The sequence below is a fragment of the Coloeus monedula genome (assembly GCF_965178545.1).
Source record: "Coloeus monedula genome assembly, chromosome: 2".
NCBI classification, from domain to species: Eukaryota; Metazoa; Chordata; class Aves; order Passeriformes; family Corvidae; genus Coloeus; species Coloeus monedula.
In genome coordinates, this window is record NC_138782.1 from 101,362,700 (window position 1) to 101,386,066 (window position 23,367).

At 40.1% G+C, this 23,367-nt stretch overlaps 1 protein-coding gene across 2 annotated transcripts in view; it reads right to left on the bottom strand.

Moving 5' to 3' along the window:
- Positions 1–17,225, bottom strand: part of PXDN (peroxidasin) — an 87,490-nt gene extending 70,265 nt beyond the window's left edge. For both annotated transcript variants that reach the window (XM_082276820.1, XM_082276819.1), the window contains exon 1: positions 16,937–17,225. In XM_082276820.1, coding sequence (XP_082132946.1) covers positions 16,937–17,157 — 221 coding nt within the window. In that variant the 5' untranslated portion in view covers positions 17,158–17,225. The remainder of the gene's footprint in view (positions 1–16,936) is intronic.
- Between the last annotated feature and the right edge of the window lie 6,142 nt (positions 17,226–23,367).

Sequence of the window (23,367 nt, forward strand, 5' to 3'; positions counted from 1 at the left end):
TTCCTGTCTCTTGGGAGAAGTTGTTTTCTCCCTGTGAAGAGCAAAGCAAGTGGCTACTAGAAGACATTCAACCTTAAAGTACCCAACCGAATGACATTCAGGGAAGGGAATGTCTGGGAACGGATTATTGCTTCCCTTTTCTTCTTAGGTCATGTCCATCCTCACACAAGTATCAAAATTATAAACAAAACACAGTTTTGGAGCTACTATTCATTTGGGAACAAGTTACCTTACAGAATGCATCAAGAAAATAATAAAAGATTAATAATAAACATAATGCTTTATACATTTTTATTATATTCCATAACTTGACTCAATCAATACCCAACATGTCTTACCTCACATTGCAAAAGTACAACTGAACTAAGTAATACTAGCCTACAACTTCTTCCCCTGCACATTTCTTCTCTTCTTTCTCTATTTAAATTAAATTGATTGGCCATCTTAAAAAACAGCTTGGAAAACTGGATTGCTGAAAATTATGGATGCATCTGAAATTTCAAAGTAAATCTTACTAGTCTTGTGTGTTTGTCAGTATTTTTAAGTTCCAGTGGCCTCAGGAGATCACATCTATTTTGCATTGTCATGCACCCTCTTCCTAGCAGTTCTAATACTGGCAGCATTAAGCCAACAATCTATTAGAAAGCACTCTTTTAAATGTCTCTGTAATTATTCCATCCTATTGACACAATACTGAAGATACCAGAAAAATTATGAAACATCTGTAGACAGAAAAATGTTTTTACACACTTCCATGTTGTTCATAATGGAAAAAAGGTCATTTCTAAAAAAATCAAAGATAATTCTACCCTTATTCAGTCTTCACAGTCAGTGTAATGCCATTTTAAAAGTTATAATTCAATCTGATTTTTCTATTTTGAACACTTTTCAACTTACATTCTTGCTTTTATTACCCCATACAAACTAGCTATAAATACTATTTGGGCCACATGGAGAGCAGCCTTACTGCCCCAGTAACATGTAACAGCAAACGTGGATTCTCAAGAAGTCTTTCCTCAGTTCAAATATAAAGAACAACGCTTTCATACTTGTGTGTACGTAAAAAAAGTTCAAACATTTGATTACTCTTGCCAAAGTAGAATGAAAATACCAGAATTATCTCTAAAATATTAAATTAAGTACAAACCTGCCTTTAAGGAATATCAGATGGTTTAAAGTATCCACATAATAAATACCTAGCATCACGACTCAACAGAGGGGACATTAATTAAAAATTAATTTGTGTAAGTTAAAATTGCAGACATTTCTGAGGTGGGACATTTGCTCTGGTAGGTGGGTAGAGTAGCCCACGGAAGCACAGAGCAGGGGCTGGTGGCACTTGCATCCCTGGAAAGGAAGGAAAGTGGAAGGGGGCTTTTTCTCAAGAAGGGGCACTTAGAGTTCTCTGTGTGTCCAAACCTGCCCCTTCAAGCTGTATCACAGATTCAGCTTATTTTTATGGTTTTCTCTGAGGGCAGGTCCTGTTTGGTGAGGTCCCAGGGGCAGGTTAGCAGGTTTCCTCAGGAGCCAGCTCCTCCTCCTACCATCTGCCCAGGCCACCCTCTCTCAGATATCACAGGCCACCAAACCAGGGAAATTATTCTGAGTGAAACCAAATGTTCTTCCCTTGCCTATTTTTCAGCTAACTTTGAGAAATGATGAAGACCATGGGCAGGAACGAGCAACTACTGCTAGCACCCAGCAGCCAAAAGAAAGCCAAGTACCACTCACAGGGTGTTTCTGAGGTTTTTTTTTTTTCAGTTGCAAAGGGGTATCTGTTTTGTAAACTAAAAAAGAAAATTGGAACAAAACAAGTAGGTATATACTAGCATTAATATACTAAATAGACCAGCTACTTAAATACATTACTATTTTCATTTAATATGCAATCTAAATAGATAAAAAATTTTGACTAGTATTTTCAGCCAAAAATTTTTTTAAAATCTTAAGTTTCAATAAGCAGATATATCTACCAATTAATTTTCAGCTTTGAATAAAAGATTTTTAGACTGTTTCTACTACTCAAAACCACATATCTGCATGTCTTGAAAATGTATAAATTAGTATAATTCCACTTGACTTAGACCACTGCCATATATGTCATATATTTGGCTTAAAAGCCAGTGAAAAAATTATTTCCCAGAAATATTAATCACCAAATTTTAAGTTCAACTGAAAAGGAATCCTCTGGACCCACAGCTAAACTATCATTGCTGTAAGAGTGGTCAGAAGTACAAATATACCCTTCTGAGCCAAAGGCATACAAATGCCAATTCATGGCTGGGATTTCCACAAATATTTAAGACACTTCAGGAACTGAAGAGGCTGAAGACTTCGAGCCACAAACCCAGCACTTAGCACTTAAGTGCAAAACTTTCTACTGGTAAAATTTCCTCAGGCGTCAGATGTTGTGCTACTACAGTAGTCCTGTGGCCAAAATCTCTCCTGAGAGATTGTACACTTGCTCGTGTCTCTGGAGGGACAAGTCCTTCCCATGTCCAAACCATACAGCTAAAGATAAGCCTGAGCTGAATGAACATTTTATTTCCCACCCACCGAAGCTTTGTAACTATGCAGTTAAAACCAACAGATTTACATAACGAAAGAGACACCAATCAAGAAAAAAACACAACAAAACACACGCCAAATTTTAAATCTGCAAAGGCATTCAACAAGATTTACAAATCCTGATGCTATCAGAAATTTCTTACATGTGGGTCCAGATGGCAAAATCAATTTATTTTATGGGTCTACCACCATGTCCAACTATCTCCAAATTTCAAAGTTAAAAAAACCAAATAAATTAATTCCACTCTAATCATAAGCTTCTTTTAAAAGCAATTTTTTGTTTACACTGTCCAGAAGATTGAAAAATGAAATATTCTTTCCAAGAAATAAGGATATTTTTAAAGTGAGGTCAGCCTGCAAAAGCCAATATGTATATAAAAGTTATTTAAAGAACCAACCAACCAAACAGGATACAAATTCTGTCACAATGTCTGACATGTGAGACAGGTAGTTGCTCTATTCTAGCACTACTACAAAGCAATCCTTGTGGATATTCAGAGGGAAAAAAAAGTAAATGAAAGATAATGAAAAACTCTCATCTAAGGAATCTGTGTTCTATGTACAGTGGGAATTCAAAATTTTACCAATATTGAAAGGACAAAACTAGTTTGAATTCAACTTGATATTGTTAAATGGTGAGTGCTAAACCAGCTTGTTCTTACTTCTTTCTCTGATGAATAAGGGATTATAAACACGTGCCATGGAGTTATAAAACTGGCCTACATAATAGACCTGAGTGTGGTGGCTGTACACAAATTACTTGCCTACCTCTTATAACTGTTTTAATTGTTGTTTGCATTGCAACTTCATCAAAACCAGAAAATTTCCCCTGTACTATCTGAGGTGTTTGGCAACCCTAGAAATTTCTTCAAAACACAATTCTATCTTATACCTTTTGATGGATATATATCTTTTATACAGATATGACCAGTATAAAGATTGACACTGAATGCTGGTTTGTTTTGTTGCTATTTTTTTTTAATAAACGTTGCTTTCAGCCAATTAATTACTGTTGAGTTGGAAATCTCTAATGAATACTGGATTCCAGACTCTTTTTACATATTTCTTTTCTTTCCAAATCTTATATTCAATTATTCCCATGCAAGATGTATCCAAACTGTTGAAGTAAAATAGAGGATATCAAAAAGAAAACATCTACTCCAGAAAGTACACGAAGTTGACATTGTATAAAACATCTAAGAAAATACTCATATCACAATGGAGGATAAGAGGATTTTCTGGCTAAGTTTTCAAAACTGTGGTTTACTGACTCAAGAAAAATGTTTCAACATGTATCACCATTTTAGAAATTTCAAGTGATTTAGATTATTGATAGAAAAGTCAGAAAAAAAATAATATCTTCAGTTTTAAAAATTTGTTTCAATAAAGTATAGATTTTACCATACTAAGAAAGGTATTTACAGACCTTTAATAAATGTCTGGTAGCCATTATTTACACACTTGACAATTAAGTCTTCAATCTACAAATTAATATGCTTTAGCTATACATAAAAGTCTAACTAGCAAATATTTTAATTGATTTTACCCCCTACATAGGTGCTATTGCATTTACTTAAGCATTTCCCAGAGCAATAAAACTAAATCAGGAAGTTAATGCCTTGAATCTGGCCAGAGCAAGCCACCAACTCACAAAATCAAATTGCTCTCACTGCTCTTACAGCCCTGTTGCAGCTCTGCAGTTCTCTTTGCCTGATATAAGTATCTCCTTTTACTGGCACTTTAAATCAAATGCCTAGGCCCTTTTTACTGGAGACTTAGAACCTTACCAAAGTCAAAGTCTGAATTTTCTCATTCAGTTTATGTCTGTAAAAATTTCTTGGAGAGTTTATCAAAACGCCACCAAACCAAAACTCTTTTTTTGAACCCAAATTAGCTATTACCCCAAAGACTGACAAAATATCCCTTAAAAGGCATCCTGCTTTGATAGGCCATGTACTTTTATATACATATGTAACACCATCAGACTGCTGCTCTAGCTTTTTACTTTATCTTTGCAGACAATGTAACATGGCATTTATTTGTATTTGAGTTTTGAATAGCCCACTAGAGTTATCTGTGCACCAGAACACACATTGCCCCACATATTTTTCAAAATATTTTGCAAAATCTGTGGAAAAAAGTTCTTGCTTCTCATCCTCAAAACATTGCAAGGCATTAATTTAGACACACTTCAAAGATTTGAATATTGGTGACTGATTTAATCTGATTATCACGATAATTTTCCATTAACTAGAAGCCACCACAAGACACTAAATAGTGAAATTCTATATCAAAGTAGACAACCAAAATCCTGGAAAAGTGAAGTATTTGCTTGGTGGACCTTGGACAGAGGCTATAAGCCTCTGAATTTAACTGTTTTGAGAAGTCCGCACTGAATTTCATGCTGCCCCAGTCACGATGCTTACACTGCCTAGAGATAAGTCAAGCACAAAAGGACTTATTTATGCTATATTTTTTCTCCAACAAAGGAAACCATCAGCAATATGGCTAATAAAATGCTATTAAATCTAGTCTGGCTAACACAACACAAAGAACTTGACACTTAGCAGTCATCATCCTACTTACCAAAAACAGTCATTAGTTAAGGTAATGCTGTGTACCAAGTAATATTTTTCCTTTTTTAGACCAGCCAGGCAATGAGCAGTCTGTTGTAATAAGTGATTTAAGGGGAAAGAATGCTGAAAGAAAATATTTCCGAAAGATACAGGGAGTGGCAATTGGAAAGAGAATAAAAAATCTGAAAGTAAGAACAACAGATCACAACAAAAAGGGAGAAATGTCACAGGCAGTAAAATTAATTTGGAGTTAAAAACATTTACTCATTGCTTTGCTTAGTAAAACTTAAAAACAACTCAGAAAAAAAACTAAGAGAGGACATACATTGCACAAAACTTCACACTTTCCGTTCTACAAACTTTCACATGGTTTCAAGAAACCCTGCCAGGCACTGCACAAACTCTTTAATGTCCTAGTTTTTGCTTATCTTTGTAAATACAGATTAAACAAAAAGACATGAAGCTGAGAGACCATGTTAATCTCTCCTTCATGTATCTTTCTCAAAATTTTGAGAGTCTTTGTTATTTGTAATAGACATGCAATTTTCTGTTTAAAAGAATCACTTGACTCTTATTAGCAGCAGTAATAATGCCATACCAAAAAGAAATCAAATTTGGCAGCCTGATAAGCAAAGGAAGGAGAAGGAAATATTTGAGTCATTCCGTTCCAGCTCCATCAGCTCTCATTGCACCATCTCTATGGATTGTCTTGAAACCCTGCCCATATTTGCAATAAGAAAGCATTTAAAGTTATTTTTGTTTTGGTTTGGGGTTTTTTTAATCAAATCCAAATGGAACAAATGATAAAGACAACTTAGCTCAGTTGTTTCCCTTTTACTGTATATATATACACACACAGATTATGTACAGCATGTGTATATATAAATATACAGACACACACATACACACACGTACTTAAAATACTAACTTCTTTTCATACATAAACTTCACCAGAAAGACAAGCAACTATAAATGTTTAGATTGTGTGATACAGATTTTAAATATCACCTTTATAAATGGATCTTTTTTGCAAGTGAAGTCTTATCCTATAAGGATGTAAACACTTTGGCTTGCTGGAAATAGACTCAGCAAATGTCCATGTCCAGGAAAAATCAGAAGCCTGGGGATTACTCTTGTATACAAAGCTATGAGTAAGTTCTGCAAGATGAGATCTAGAGTGTACAAAATATTTGAACACAAAATACTGTAAACAAACTACAGTAAGATTTGAAAGTCTCAGAAATTTGAGTCCAAAAAAAAAATAATTGAAAAAATACCATACTAAAATATGAATCAAGATGAATGAAAATTTAGTTTGCTTTTCAGTTGTTAAAAATAGAATTGGAGTCTCAAAACATTAATCTAGCATTTTCATTTTACCCATTACACACAGTAAAATATTCCTGTAAAGGCCATTTCATAATTTAAAAAAAAAAAAAAAAAATTTAAACATAATGCACTATTTCTCTTCTTCTTTTCTTATTTCCTGAATAGCTGTCTGCTATTTTTTCATGTCATAGTAGTAATATCAATTTCTTCTATTATGTTGGTTTCTTTCTGCCATCTCCTTCTATCTTCATGCCAAGATCTGTTCTTTACTGGCTGTATTTCCTAGTTTTCTTTTCTGCTAGACTTTCAACCTTTTAATTTAAATTTAGCTTACTTGCAAGGCAATCCATAAGTACAAGCGACAAGCCTAACATTTGTCATAATACCTAAATGACAAAGTTTTCTGCTGGCTAATGATATCCCCATGTCATCTCCTAATGAGCACTGTCCTCACCTGGGAGAGAAGTAGGGGCTATTCAGAAAACAGAGGAGGTTAGAATATTTATTAATCATATTTTTCTCTTAGGCACATGTTTACCACAGTTTTAGGTGAGACAGTCCTCTCCCTGTGTTTCAGATCCAGACGCTCCTGATGATGTAAGGATAGGCATCTCCCTATTCTTTTTCCACCAGCTGCCTTTGGGAATTAGGAGAGAAAGAATATATTTACTCATGTCCAAGCATCATTTCCTACTCTTTCCAATGAGTAATCCTGTGTTTGTCTCTGCTATACAAAAATTTCTTATTCAGTGTCCCTCGTGCCCCTAAATTCCCCAAAGTAATGCTGAAAATTCATTTAACTCATAATTTTTTAATTATGTTGTTGTTTGGAAAAGCTGAGTAACAGCAGAGGCACAGAAGCTCTCTGTTAAACAGAATCAGAGAGACAGAAAAATGTTTAAAACTGAGAGTTTGAACTGGGGATGTAGACAACAACACCAAGCAATCCACTGATCTGCGTAAACCTTATAGCTTTCTAAAACATTTCAGTAGAACAAACAAAAAACTTGTGCTGACAACAGTCCAAACTCACAAAGCTTTGGGAATTGGAAGAGAAACTTTTGAAACAGCTGTGAAGCAAATATTCCACACAGTCCAGATGAGCATATGAAGATATATTTGTAGTAAATGGAGAATTTTCATAGTTGGGAAAAGTCACCAGTAGAGTTTCACAGAGAGCTGTGCTGAGTTCTGCATTGTTCTGTTTATTCCTAAATGGAAGAGTGATGAACCACAGAATAAACAAAGTTTTTCTTATGATATTCATCTATTCTAACAAAGTCTGACTAGGAAGAAGAACAAAAAGATCTGTCAACAGTCCATGAATGTCAATTAAAATGCAGACCTAATGCATGTATTAATACAAAATAATGTATATGTAGAAAACCAAACTTTACAAATAAAATGGCAGGCCTAGAAGTGATCACTACTACTTGCAGACAGGATCTTAAGCTACCCTTGACTGGTCCATGAAAAAAAAAAAAAAAACAACAACACTAAGAGGAGGAAATATCATGTTAGGAATTATTAGGAAAGTAACAGAAAATAAAAACAGACACCATCCTAATGCTGACCTATAAATGCCCAGTTAGCCCTCATACCAGATTTGTCCATACAAATACTGGGCAAAGTTACGATTCCCTCACCTCAAAACATAGCAGAGTGGGGAAGCAACAGTCCAGATGATGAGAGATTAAGAATACCAACCGTTCACTGAGAAGACTCCAACCTTAAAAAGAAAGGAATGGAGAAACTTAGGATGAAAAAATCATAAAATAATGGCTGGCATTGGAATGATAGAGAGGGATCAAGTACTCACTGTCTCTTCCAATAGAAGAAATGGGCGACACTAAGTGAAGCTAACCACTTTCAGGCTTCAAAGAGAAGAGAGCAATTTCTACCATGCAGTTTGTGCAGTACTCCTTGTCACTGAAAGTTATGAGTGTATCTTAACAGCCAAATTAGTTGAAAAAAGAGGTTAAACAATTTGTGGAGGAGTGATCCATCAAGATCTATGTAAAATACGGAAGTATCTTTAGCCCCAAAAATCCGTATCTACAAATTATTATAGGTATAAACTACTATATGCTGCTCTATACTGTCTACTTGTTCACAAGCTGCCATTTCAGTCACCCTCAAAGAACAGATATGAGGGCAAACAGATATTTGGGTTTACTTATTAATGGTATCTTTCTGTAAATAAACACATATTTAGCATTTTAACACTCAAATGTTAAATATTTACTGCTCAAAAATACATCTTAGTAAAACAAGATAAAAACCAGAAATTGTATTTATTCACTGTAATATATGACAATGTATTCCTCCAATGACAGTGTGTTAAGTGTACAGTAAGCTCCTTGCAGGAAATGATGGGTATGATTTTGTTGCATATGTTTCCCAATTCTTCAGCAAAGAATTTGATGAGGGCTAACATACTGCCGAGATGACAAAAATATCTTCCCACCAGTGACTCCGGTGACTCGAAGCGAAGGCTCGTTTGGGCCTTCTGTTGCAGCCCTCAGCAGCTTTGCCTCCCATCTCCCAGTAAATGTCAAACACTATCAGTGCTGTGCCCTTCTGCCCCCTGCTAACAACCAAACACATTCTGCAAGCTCTGCAAATGTCTCCTTAACAACTTATGCCTTGGTCCCGGCTCATTCCATCAGCAGTACTACCAGACTGCCTGGGAATGGCTTTAGCAGGCTTTACATCCTCCACATCCTCCACAGCTGCTTTGCTGGGGAGAATTGGTATGTTTTGCAGTATCCACTCGATTTATTGGAACACAGGATGGGGCCTAATAGAGAGAAAATACTCTCCTTTTAGCAACAATTCATGTATTTTGAAAGTTAATTTTTTTAAATTGTTTATGACTCCTTTGACTACTCTTTGCAAGTAGTTTCTTTCTGTTGAAAATTCTACTAAAGCATTCTCATCTGAAGAATACTTTAAACTTTGGTTTAGACAAATACCAACATCTACATACAGACATTTAATCTCCTTTTACTGTCAACAGACTAGTCAACACATTTATGCTGGAGAAGGAACAAATAAATTAATAAACTGCCCAATCAGCTACTTAATTCAGTTGTCTGACAAGCAGGTGCCTGCTGGTGGTTAGATGTCCTAGACTATGTGAAACATCTGTTGAGGGCAAGCAGCTGTGGCACAGGCCCAGTTGGGACCTGGGTCCTTTTGGGGAAGGTATTCTGAGTCTAGAAATTATTTTTTCAAATAAAGGTGTCCCTTTTTGAGTGACCTGAGTTCTGCTCCAGGCACTATGAACTGTACTGGCAGAGTTGCTACTCATTAGAAGGGAAGTTCACAAACCAAATACAGCTGTAAACTCCTGTGTATAGAGATGTAAATATAGGTGTTTTAATCTCCAATTGAATTCTTCACTTGTCATAAAATTTCTATAAAAGAAGACATAAGATAATTTTTATTGAAATAATCTTGTGCTTTACCCACTGTTCTGTGTCATTCAAGCAAATCATCACTGGCATCAAATGCAGTTTGCTGCCCAGCCAGGAGTCTGTCAATATCTGTGTCAGTATTAAGTTATTTTCAAACCCTTCAAATAAATCTTATATCTGTACTTCTTTTTTTTAACATTAAGTAAGTACAAATCTCTGCATCTTGAATTAAATCTTCTGGTGTCATATTTCTTGACTAATTCCTACATGCAAATTGATGTTCACCCATGAAGCAATCAAGTTTACTCACTGTCCACATTTGAGACTGCAATCCTTTGCCCTTCACAGTGATGAGGTGGATTTATTTTATTTTGTCTTAATTTTAATCTACTTGAATTTTTCTAAAAGGGTTTCAAAGATCTAATCAGACACAAGGACCTTTTATTTTTCAGATGAAAATGGGATGGCTGTTTGCTGGCTGAAAATGCATCATTTCAGATCACTGCAGATCTGCAGTGTGCAGTAAGATTTCTGCTATGACAGCCCAGAGACTCCTGCACTGACAGTCTCCATACATATCAGCCATTTCATTTTCCTAAATGCCTCTGCTAAGAGGTATAATGTTAGCACAAATCAACAATGAAATGCAAAATGTCATTACATTTCCATTACCCCTACCTCTTTAGTGATTCACATATTCTCCAAACAGATGTGTGATTTGTGTAATTTAGTGTTGTGGGTTTTTTAATTGTATTAAGACAGATGCTCTTGGGAAGCATCAATAATGGTTTTCACTGGCATTATGAACGTACATTAGATTCCACCAAAAGTTCTTATGGAGAGATGAAAAAAATCTAAGTACTTCTTACTCAGCTCTCTAGAAATTTTGTAAATGAGTAAATAAAAAAGTACACACCCTAAACTATCCAATGTTGAGAATATGTTAGAATTATGTAACAAAAGCAGTAACGAGCAACACAGACTGTTCCCTTCAATTTCATTTCAGAGCCTATCTTCAAGAGCTATTCAGCTGGAATGGCTGCAATTTAAGAAGTCCTATTAAGGTTTGATCACTTAAAATTATACTTGCATGTTGGAAAGGTGTTTTATTCATAGCAGACATCCAGGCGACCCAAAGTAATAATCACATATAGCAAATACAGAATGACTTATTTAAAAATAAATTCTTCTCCTCAATAATTTGCATGTCATTCTCAGTGCAAATCAAGTCCCACTTTCTTTCATGACAAATATTTTTGTGAATTTTTACCTTTTCTGCTATTAACAGAACATTAGTTTCTTTTTCAGACAGTTAGACACAAATGCAGTGAATACAATTTTGTTTGTACAGCTAGAAAGAAAGAAGAGAGCAATGAGGTGCTGCCAAGAAAAACTGCGAACAAATTTCAGTATTGGTCTGAGTATGTGTAACTAGTCCTGTAGACAGGTTTGGATTTGGATTGCGTTTAGATACAAATAGTAACATATTACATCAATATTCAGAGGTCTCCTGTCAGAATTACCTACACCACATACAAGAAATTGCTGTAGAACACAGAAATGCCCTAAGAAATGTAAGACAGGATACAATTATGGGAAGAGGAGACAGCAAGAGGGCATACCCAGAATTTTAAATTCCTCAACTGTTTGAATGGTTTAATATAAATGTTTCAGCAATTTCTGTGAATACAAGCACTCTATATTTAGTCAGAAATGAAATGAAATTTCCATGATTGTACTTATGGCATGAAGTAGCTTTTCAAACCACTTTGGACATGGGTCTCCATTTTTAAGGGAAGTCAGCACAGGACTGGGATGTTGGTCCTAATCCAACAAATTACCCAGGTAACAATCTCACGTTGGGTGAGACCACATGCTTATGAGCTCTTTCAAAATTGGCAGAATCCGCCCTGCAGAAGCAATCTAAACCATGGTGTTGGGGTCCCTTCCCCCTGCCATGGGGTCCTGGCAGAGGGGCCCTGGGCGGGAGGCACGGAGTTTCCCTGCCCCTGCTCAGCCTCGTTCCCATGGGTTGGTTTGTGTTCCCTGCGCGGGCAGAAGGACCCTCGGGTCCTGGGATTGAGCAGTTCCTCGGCAAAGCCCCGGCCATGTGGCTGGAGAAATAAACATCTCTCTGAAACATCTATCAAGAATCAGTCCATATATATTTCTTTTCCACCGGCCTCCTTGTCTGATATGCGTGTTGCAGTACCCACACTGTAACAAATGGTGGGGAAATGCTGGCAAGACACTGATCCCTAAGGACAGTGACTGTGATCTGTGAGGAAACTCTGGATTTCTCATCTTGTTTTTGTTTTGCTGTTCCATCTCTAAATTATAGAGGAATCGTGGAAAGACTCTTGGCTCTCAGAGCCGCATATGGACATTTATCTTAAACTTGAAAAGATTCTTGAACAATGATTTGTAAATTTTAGCTTAATTCAAGCTCAAAAGGAACTGAAACATTTCCTTTCATGGTTGTTTAAGAACTTTTTCTACGTTTCTTGGGATTTGATTCTTACCAAAGACTTTTGGAAGACTGTTTGGACACAGTTAATTTCTGAGTCAAAATATATGCTGATGGAAGAATATTTTCGTGAAAATTATTTAATTACCGAGACTGTTTAGCAATGTCAGCTGTGTCCTGGTGAAGGGAAGCCTGCCTCGGGGACTGTGCGGCCTCGGCCACATGGACCAAGCGCTCTCCGAGCAGCAGTGGGCAGTTCCCATGCGTGGGCGGAGCGACGCAAGCTGCAGTGTTGGCAGCGGAGCCAGGCATGGCGGGAGCGGTGCAACCTGGCGGTGCCCGCCCAGCCCCGCGCAGCGCCTGGTGGAGCGAGCCCCGTGAGAGGAGCGGCGTGTGGGCAGCGGCTGGTGGCGAAGCGGAGCTGCACCTAGCCGAGATGTGCGCTGGAGCCGGGCGTGAGGGGTTCGTCATTCGGGGGCCTGGCCGAGACGTGGGTGCGGCCCCAGGCAACGGCAGAGCAGCTGAGAGCAGAGGAGGCGGCGCACAGGGAGCTGAGTGGCCCGGCCCGGCCCACGCGGCCCCGAATGCGACCCCAGGAAGAGCACGCAGGCATGAGCAGCCCCAATGGCCCCGGCAGCACTGACAACCCTGGCAATTTCAACATGGGAGTGACCGAAAGAAAAAGAGAAAGCAAAAATGCAGCGAGACAGAAAACAGTAGCCACTCGAAAAAAGGAAAAATCATCATAGCTAAGGTTTTAGGAATAGTAAAATGGTATAATGTTAAACAAAATTATGGTTTTATAACAAGATGTGACAACCAGGAAGACATATTTGTTCATAGAACTGCTATTAAAAAGAATAACCCTGAAAAATGCATCCCAAGTTTAGGAGATGGAGAAGTAGTAGAGTTCAAAATTGTGCAAGGTAGAAAAGGGTTGCAAGCAGCAGAGGTCACTGGGCCTGATGGTGTTTCTGTAAAAGGCAGTATATATGCTAAAAATCGTAGTCATGTTAGACAATATCTGCATTATAAACAGTCCCTACAGTCTCCATTTCCTAATCCCACCTTTCCCTTTTACTCTACATCCTATTACCCTCAGTGTAGTCCCAATCCGTTTTTCCACCCATGGTTTCCCTCAAAAAAACATGCCTTTGCCAATTGTTTCCCCAAAAATCCCTTTCCAATGCCGAGTGGGGGATGAAGAGGGGGAGGGAAGAAATTAACTGTTGTTGTTTAGAGTTCCAACAGGTACAAATGGAAGAAACCCTCTCCTGCCTCAGTTTCCCCACAAAGCATGCTCAGAGAGTCCTGTCTCCCTTCTGTCAGCCTTAAGATGTTCCAGAGAATCTGTTTGGACATTTAAAGACTCAGGAGGGTGGCTTGTTTTATTTCGAAGCTGTTCTTGTTATCTCATGTTTATCCAGTTGTTTTCAATGTTAAGTTTTAAATCTCTTTTTGTTAAAAATAAATGGGTGAAGTGTTGGGGTGCCTTCCCCTGCCATGGGGTCCTGGGAGAGGGACCCTGGGGGGGAGACACGGAGTTTCCCTGCCCCTGGTCAGCCTCATTCCCCATTAGTTGTTTTGTGTTCCCCCACGCGGGCAGGGACCCTTGGGTCCTGTGATTGCGGCAGTTCCTGGGCAGATCCTCAGCCATCCATGCAGCTGGGGAAATAAACATCTCTGAAACATCTATCAAGAATCGGTCCATATATATTTCTTTTCCATGGGCCTCATTGTCTGATACACGTGTTGCAGTATCCCCACTGTAACACCACGGATCCCAGACTGCAGCAGGGAAGGGGGAAGTGCCAGAAAGTGGGAGAAGCAAGAGAGAGTGAGAAAATGTACAGCCAGAAGTAGCACTGGCAAGGTAAGCAACTAGTAATGTTATGTACAGTTTTCAAAAGAGCCTGAGTAGACATTTTTGATATGTGGGAGAAAACACTTGGCGGCACCATTGGTCTGGGCCCCATGCTGTTTTAATTCATGCAACAAATTATATGTGAAGTAGAGCGAAGTCAACTCAGCTTCCAAAATGGGGCATTTTTCAGAACCAGTACTCAGCAAAATACTTATAAATGAGGAAAAACTTGTGGTGATGCTTTCTTACAAAATTACGTTGCACAGTCAATCTATGTTGTAAGTAAGAAGTAAAACAGATGAGAATGTGGAATTTACCAATGCCAGTAAAAATGGACCCATCAGCAATACACTTTGCAGGATTTCCTAAATTTGTAGCTTAAAGGGGAAGGTGTTCAACTGAAATTAATTTACTATTTTTAATTATCTATCAACACCACTACTAAAGAAAATACATTTAATATACAGACTCCACTTGAAAGAGTGACAGTGAGAGTCAAACCAGAGATGAAATAACTGCTTACTTTCATGCTTAAAACAAACTGTTCTTGAGTATAGAAAGCCCACCAGTCTGTGGGCGATGGGCTACCTCTGTGAAGCTTAACACTGCAGTGTAGAACTACAGTTCAACATTGCAGGCAGGTTAAAAAAATGAGTGATAAACTGTCTGGTAATTCAGTGAGTACCTCAGATATGTACTAGTTATTCTGAAAGTACATCCTATAGCTAAAAGTAGGCAATTTATATAAAACAGGTAAGCTATTTATGTCTGATTGGTACCATCAAACTATTGATTACTAAATAAATTGTACCATTGTTCTTTGTCCCAAAGACTCCTATTGCCTGACAACCTTCTGACCCAGCTCCTTTCCATTCACAGCCATTCAGCAAAGCTGTAGCAGAAAGAGTAACTGAGTATTTACAGATGTAATACTACTACCTATTTTATTTATAATAGATCCACAGTCAGTTGTCCAGAAAGGATAATACCCATTACTAGATGACAAGTGACCATCATTACCAGACCTTTCACCATTAGGTTTTGAAGAATGCTGGTCATCTGCAGGCATATTTTGAAAGTGGTCATTCTTTGTCAAGCTGAAAACATATTTTTAACTTCTTTTGCATTACTTCTGCAGCATGGTAGCTTACATTGTACCAGAATGACAATTCAGATTTGGGATACTAGACAATTTGATATATTAGTGGAGTTAGACGAGTATAATGCTTGCATTGTTCACACATTCTCCTCTGACTCACTGCAACATTATAAATACCCACCATAAGGGGAGCTCCACCCTGGAGAGGTTTAATCTAATACTTTCTGCTGTTGCAGACCCTTCTACCTTTAAGATGAAACCAAGCCATTAAGACTTGACTCCACACTCTAAGATTTTTTTTTTTTTACATTTAAGATGATTCACAAAACTAGCTTTACATGGTTTCCTGTAATCCCAAGGCAAAAAGTGTTCTGTAAATGTACTTTGTTTCAAATGTAAGAAACATTAACCACCCACTTCCTGTACTGTTCCCTAAAAGGTTTACAAGTACTGCAGGACTAATCCCATTCTGCCAAAAGCCTTCACTTCTTGCCAAAGAGGGACTCAGTTAATGTTAAATGACTGTACTCTTCATATTAAATAATACTTGGAAGCTGAAACAGAGCAAGGCTTTATAGAACCCTTTTGAAAATATCTGACAAAGTCACAAGTTAATTTATGACAGGAGGCCCCGCAGAAAATTCCCAGGGCCGAGCTCTGCTCAGCTTCCACGGCTGCATGTGTGCAAGGAAAGGGCAGGGCTGGTGCCAAGAGCTTTCTGAGCCCAAGTAACATATAAGCAGGTCAATGGAACAAATCCGTTCCTCTTAGTAATCCACGAAACAAAATAGCGTGTGATGTTCATTTGGAACTTTGCCTTTACTGCAGGGAAATATGGCTGGAAAGGTAACTGTTTCAGTCAAATCAATGTGAACTAAACATCAATCATTGTCAATACTGAACTTTACACCAATGCAATCCCACCCAAAACAGCGACCAGAGGAACTGCCGGGCACTTCAACTGACACATTTGTGCCTGAACTAAAAAAATGGCTATTAACTAATGTTCACAAGTCTCTGCAGGAATTTGAGCCGAGTTAGTTTTCAGAAAGCCCAGGGTCTGGGTCCCGGTTTGCTCGTATATCCCCAACATGTCTAAGAATTGAGCAAAAGTGCCACCTATGTCCCTGTCGATCCCCCTACCGACTGAATATGCTTTTAAGCAGGATACTAAGGAAGTACTGAAATCCTTCGAGGGACGACTAAGCCGGGACAAAACGCCCGCAAGCTAACCAGAACATCCACCTCTATGAGCTCCGCAGAACCGGGGCACCGCTCCGACCCCCCCCCCCCGACCCCGCGCCGCCAGAGCGGGCCAGGAGCAGGGGCATGGCCGGACCGCGGGGCCGAGCGGGCAGCGGGGCCGGGGGCAGCGAGCGCAGCCCCGGAGCAGTGCAGGGACACCCGGGCCCCTCGGGCAGAGCCACCGCCGCGGGTCCGGCCCCCTCCCCCGACCATCCTCCAGCAGACAAAGAGCTGAGGCTCCGCCACCACCCACCCCAGTGCCTCTCACCCCAGGTATCCATCCCCTCCTCCGCCTTCTCCTCTGCCCTCCCTCCCTCCGCCCTCCCTCCCTGCCCCGGGCCGCCGCGGCAGCCCCCGCCGGGTACTCACAGGATGGTGGTCTGAGGGGACACGGCGGGGACGCTCTCCAGCATCAGATGCATGCAGCGCACCGTGGTGCGGAAGCAGAGGCAGCGGCTGGGGCACCACACGCTCCCGCGCTGCGGCGGCGGCGGCGGCTGCGCGGCGGCGGGGGGAAAGAGCCCTCCACTGCGGAGCAGCAGCAGCAGCAGGCAGAGGCTGGGGGCGGCCACCGCTTCGCGCCGGGCCATGCTGCCGGGCGGGAGGGCGAGGAGGAAGAGGAGAGGGGCTTCTGCAGATCCGCGTCGCGCCCGCTCCGCTCCCGGCCGCGGTTGCCGCTCGGGTCGGCGGCGGGGCGATCTCGTCCCCGGCGCGGGCTGGAGGAGGGGACGGCGGTGGGCCCGCCCCGGCCGGCGGAGGGATGGGCGCCCGCCCCGCGCGGGGCTCCGCGCCGCCCTGCGCACGCACCGCGGGGCAGTGCCGGGCACGGGCTGGGGCGGGGGCTCCGCCCGCTCTCGGGGCTGCTGCTCCCCCGTGCTCGGAAGGGAAAGGGTGAAGGCACCCCCGGAGCGGGCGGCAGCTTGCACCTCGGGAGAGGAGAGAAGGAAGGCAACGAGGGGAGTGGAGAAGGGGAAAGAAGGGGTAAGGAGAGGAAGGAGGAACAAAAAGCAAAGAGAAAAGACGAGGAAAAAAAGATCAGGGAAAGAGAAACCTTTATAGGAAGAAGCAAGTCCAACAAGCCAATTTCCATTTCTGCCGTGGTTTGAAAAACCCACATACACGACCCTTGGACCGTCCCCTGTGAATGCTGCAACTTTGACTGCTGAGCCAGGACAATCTGTTAGATTTGCCCTGAATGACTTTCTGGTGGCAGTTTTGGGTAGGTGAGTGCACAGGCAAGGAGGTATAAGAGGACTCACCAGAATGTCACTTAGAAGAATAATGGTTGCAGCCACAGTTCACATGATCTTAACACTTCCTCAAAACAAATCTTGCTTGAGAACAAAAGACTGGCTAGATTGCCTTTGAGATTTCTAACATTACCCCAAATACTTTGTCATTCTTACGTGATGTCAGTCCTAAGCAGACCCATACCTTTTCTCCAACCCTTTTCCTATCCCAGGTGAGCATTGGCACATCATTTCCATAGTGACAGTAACAGTGATTACAACTAACCTATTATGTCTAACAACAACATATTCTCTTACAAATTATGGATGTCAGCACCCCCAGTTCCACCCCAGAAATAAGCCATGGCACTTCTGCAGCATTGCCTGAATCCCTTTTTCTTCAAGGAACAATGTAGATGCCATTCTTGCCTAAAACTTAACTATAGTAATTCATTAAACAGATTGCCCAGAGAGGTTGTGGAATCTCCCTCATGGAGATACTCAAGAATATCTGGATGCAATCCTGTTCCATGTGCTCTAGAACGACCCTCCCTGAGCTGGGAGGTTGGGCCAGATTACTGATCGTGGTCCCTTCCAACCTCACCCATTCTGTGACTCTGTTATTCTGAATCTCACTGTGAAAACTTGGGTTTAGCCCATGAGTCTGGGCATGACTTTTGGACACTTCTTTTTCTTTTTTACTATTAAGTCAAATCAAGAAAATCAGAACCTGTAAGTGTGCTGTGATGCTGGAAATCAGTAACAGGCCCAGAACAAAAATACGCTGATTCATTATCTTTGACTATGTTTTTCATGAGTCACTCTGCCTCCTTTTCTAATGCAACACATGACTGCTTATATCTTTAAAAAGTAGTTAGCTAATGGAAGTATTGAAGTGGGGTTTGTGTTCTAATGAGTCCTGAATCCTTTAAAAGATCCTTCACCACCCCAGCGGTTAACTGGGAACCTGTGGGCTCAATCTGTGTCTGGAGATAAGGGAAGCTTACTGACATGCCATCAGTATGATTACTGAGTTTCTAGGGTGGTCAGAGACATTATCAGTAAGGTAAGACTCTTACCAGTTAGATACACTTCTAAATTGGATGCATTTCTAAATACTGTTGCAGCGCTTGGCTTAGTCTTCTCTTTCAACATACTAAGTTGCTCAGAAACTCATATACATACACATCAGCTGCTTTACAGCAGAGGATACCAGTCTGAAGTAGAAGACAATTTACAGAATTAGCAGGTTAAAAAGTTCATCACCTCAATGTCAATTCAGCAAGCAGCTGCTGTGTGTATCACCTCCTCTGCATTTGTAATCAGTGCTGGGATATATGCACGTCTTAATCTGAAAATGAAATTTGTTTCCTGGTCTACAAAACCTCAGGCACTTTTGACCTACACAGTGCAAATGCTGGCACAAGTAAGTTTTTGTTGCGGAAATGCCACTCACATTAGAGCATCTTGGCAGCTGTAAATCTGTCATCCTGCAGCGCCTGTACTGGAAGCAGCAGAACATCTGAGGTTAGATAATTAAACACAGTAATACAGAGATATCACCAAATTGGGATATTTGTAGCATTTAGGAAAATACGATGACAGTTTACTTCCGGTAATTTTGGTGCTTTATGATGATTTTTTTTTTTCCCCCAGAAATAAAGTACATAGTTAAAATTATGTTTTCTACAGGAAATTAAAGTTGTTCTGAAAAGATTTGAGCATTTTGGATCTTGATAGACTATTGTGCTATGTCTCAGAAGCCTCTGGGTTATTACACACATAATTCTGATAGTGAGAATAAAAGTGCATAGATATTCTCACTGTCCTTAGGCAATTTACGTGTAACATGTGCTATATCATTCATGCTATTTACTTTGTTACGTGCAACTTCCAGGCTCTTGGTTAATATGTTATCAATGCCTCATAAGTCATTTAAGTTAGACTTTTTTCATGCTCTGTGGAATCCAGAAGAACGAGGTAGATGCTTATGGTTGGACTCAATGATCTTAAAGGTCTTTTCCTAAACAATTCTATGATTGTATGATTTTAATATTCACTGCATGCTATTCTAAATTGGTGTCAGGGAAGGTTTCTGATAAATAAAACTTCCAAATGGTTTTGATATATGTTTCTATTCTTAGCCAGTTTTCATAGAAGAATTTTTATAAAATGTGCAGGGTCATTTTTGTTGACCCTGCATATAAATATCCATGGGAAATTTGTCTTCTGTTTCCAATTTTTCTAGTTGAAGAGTTGACCTAAAAAAACAAAACAAAAAAAAATTATGCTGGAAATGAGGTATCTTTCTTTCTGAATGCTAGCAGAAGTGATCACCTTATAGTTAGATATAGCATAAATCTCCATTTGCTTCTAAAAGTTTCCTATCTACCTCTCAAATTTTTGTCAAATACTGCCACTTGCTGGTTTTATTCCATACCAGTAATTAAATTTTATAGCTTTTGCTTTGCTGAAGTACTAAAAAAACTTTTTAAAAAATCAAATAGTTAATACTTTTGTTTTTCTAAAAATTCAGGTATAAGAAATATATATATTTCTTATATAAGAAATATACTCAAATCCTCTTCAGTTTAGTTTATATCTCCATTCTATCTTTTTATATAAAATCAGGAATTTGAGACATTTCAACATATCTTCAGATACCTGACAATGAACATGCTTTGCATTGTCCTTAGCAGACACTGAAACATGGCCTAGTTTATTAATTAGAACTTTTTGGTCAATAATAACAATAACAGTTAAGAGGACCAGATTGACAAAATCGCTAATGAAGCACCATAGAAACTTGTATCTAAAGTGTTTTCATTATAATATACCAGCACATGGATCTAAAGATTAAACACATGTGATCTTTAATTTTTTAAAGGCAGAAACAGAACTCAAACTGGTTTTGAAAGCATATAATCTTACCCTTTATTTCTATTATATATGCAAAGGGAATGTCATGGGGTAGCTGGATGGCATGTCAGCAAGTGTGATAAATACAATTATTAAAATTCATAAATGCTTGTTCATACATTTCTCAGCTATCCAAGAAACCTTAGACTATACTCAGATACATCGTTACTGAAACACCTTGTGCATCTTCATAGCCAGATCTGTCAGAGGCAATGTAACTTCTCTGACCATGGGCATTCGAGGGTTTATGATATCTGCTGGCACACCAAAGGAGATTGAGGATGTTGTCTCCACACACTCATAAATCCTTCCTCTCAGCTGGGATAGTGATGTTCTTGATATCTTTAAAAGCTGCTATTCTTCTTTCCTGAATATAACATGAAATTCTGGAGGAAATTATTCCGTCACTAGTTCAGTTATAAAAAATATTCCCTCCAAGTTCGAACAAGAGTGTGCCTAGCTCTGGTTTGTGCTGGGTAACTTTGCCTGGTGACTTGCAGACACCTGAACAAGCACTTAGTTTCTTTATAATAATAAATTTGTGTGACTGACAAAAAAAAGGAAAAGGTTGTTTTCCAAATTATCTTTGAACCTTCACTTCAACCAGACTACCTGGTGCTAGTGAATGTGTTCAAGGAAAGATGCTTTCTGTATCTTAAATCATCCAGTATAACTTACATTTGCCACATATTTCTGTTCTTTCAGACAATGTGTTTTAATATGTTCTCCCTTTCAAAGGGACAGTTTTTACATGCAGGAAATGGACCTTGCCTATCCCTTATCTTTTATTTAGGAAAATAAACCATAAGCTTGGTTTATTGCTAACTGTGCTATAAAGATCTATGAGGCATAATTTCTTTGGTTTGATTCCACACAACTCTCACAGGTAACACAGTAGAGGTAAAACAATTACCAACCTGCACTGGCTAGTGAAGCCAGGCTTGAAAAGTAGATAGCACAAGAGGATAACCTGTTGTTATCCTTCTGGCTTTCTAAATTATATGCTAAGAAAAATACTGAATAAAAAAATAATATTAAGCCCTGCTTTGGCAAGCCACTTAAAATATAGAGAAATATGGCCAGCCAACATACAGTGGAAGGGTTTGCCTGTGATGATAAAAGAAAATAAGAAAACTCCACTGAAGAGACTTCCCCAAAGGAAAATGTCCTTGAACCAATGAGCTCCTGGTTTCCCACGGAGCAATTTTCCTTAATATCAGCATGGCGGGAAATTGGGTGCTATTAGTTTAATCCCTTGACTACACTGAGGAAATACTTCACCCCGAAGAGATTCCAGGCTATGATTTGTTCTGCAGCTGTGCCTGGAGGCCTCAGAGGCTCAGAGCCACTAGCCACATGTTTTACAATCATAAATAAAGCCAAATGCCCTCTCTGAAAACAGATGAATGTACCCACTTCCCATCTGGATACTGTGTTGATCCTGGGTACCTTGAGCCCAGGGGCATGGCTCTTGGGGTGCTGGGACAGTCTGGGAAGAGCAGAGCTGGTCCCTGGGCAGAAGGAGCTGCTGTGAGGAAGCCCAGGGACCCTAGGAGGGCAAGCAGACCTGCTTTTAAACAAACTGCCTTTTCCAGCCTGGCTTCAGCCCATCTCCATCCCCACAGCCTTGCCCAGACATCCCAGGGCTGTGCTGGACACTGGTTCCCCCTGTGGGCCTGACCACAGGTCAAAATCCTGACCCAGCCGTGGCTCATCCCAGTCCCCAGGGATGTGTTTGATGCCCTGGGCTGGCTGCCCTGTTCCTGGCTGGCAGGAGGGCCAGGCCCTAGCCATGGGCATACCAAATCCTAGGAAAGGTCCTGGAGGCAGTGGTGAACAACTCTCCAGAGCAGCGTAGATGTTTTCTGCTCTTAAATTTAAATGAATGAGCATCATCAGGAGAAACATAGGCAGCAGATCAAGGGAAGATGCTTTCCTCCACAGCTGGTGCATGTGAGGTCCTGCCTGGAAGGACACATCCTGTTCTGCCTTACCAGATCAAAGGGGATGACAAAAAGCTAGAAAGAGGAACACCAAGATGCCCAAGGGCCCTGAATGCATGACCTGTAAGCATAGACTGAGGGATCGGCGCTTATTTCATCTGGTGAAGTTTAGTTAAGGTTGTGATCCAACAGCAACCTGTGACACTTGGAAGAGAAAGTACAAACATTGATAAAGCAAAGCGATTTTTTGCAGTGGCAGATGATATAATAGCAGTGATATAGGTGTAATGGTTGTAAATTGTAGTTTGAGAAATTTAGGTTAGATATTGTGTAAAATTATTTTTTACTAGGATGGCAGTGTGGCACTGGCACAGGTTAAATGGAAATGCTGGGAATCATCTTTCTGAGACATTCTGAAGATTTGATTAGACAAAGCCAGGACTGCTATGAGAGATTGCTGGCAATAGTCCTTATCTCAGCAGGAGGCTGGCCAAGGGGTCTTCAGACATTCCCTCCAGCCATCATCTGTTTTTTTCATCACTTGACTTGCCCTTTGGCAATGACACCTCACTGTTAACAATAGCTGAGCCTGGGTGAACAGCTTGGGCAAGAAGCCTCACAAGCTTGAAGGGTGAATCATTAGCAACTTCACCAACGTGACACAATCTGGGACAGGAATGGTCTGCTCTATTCATTGTGACCTTAGCTT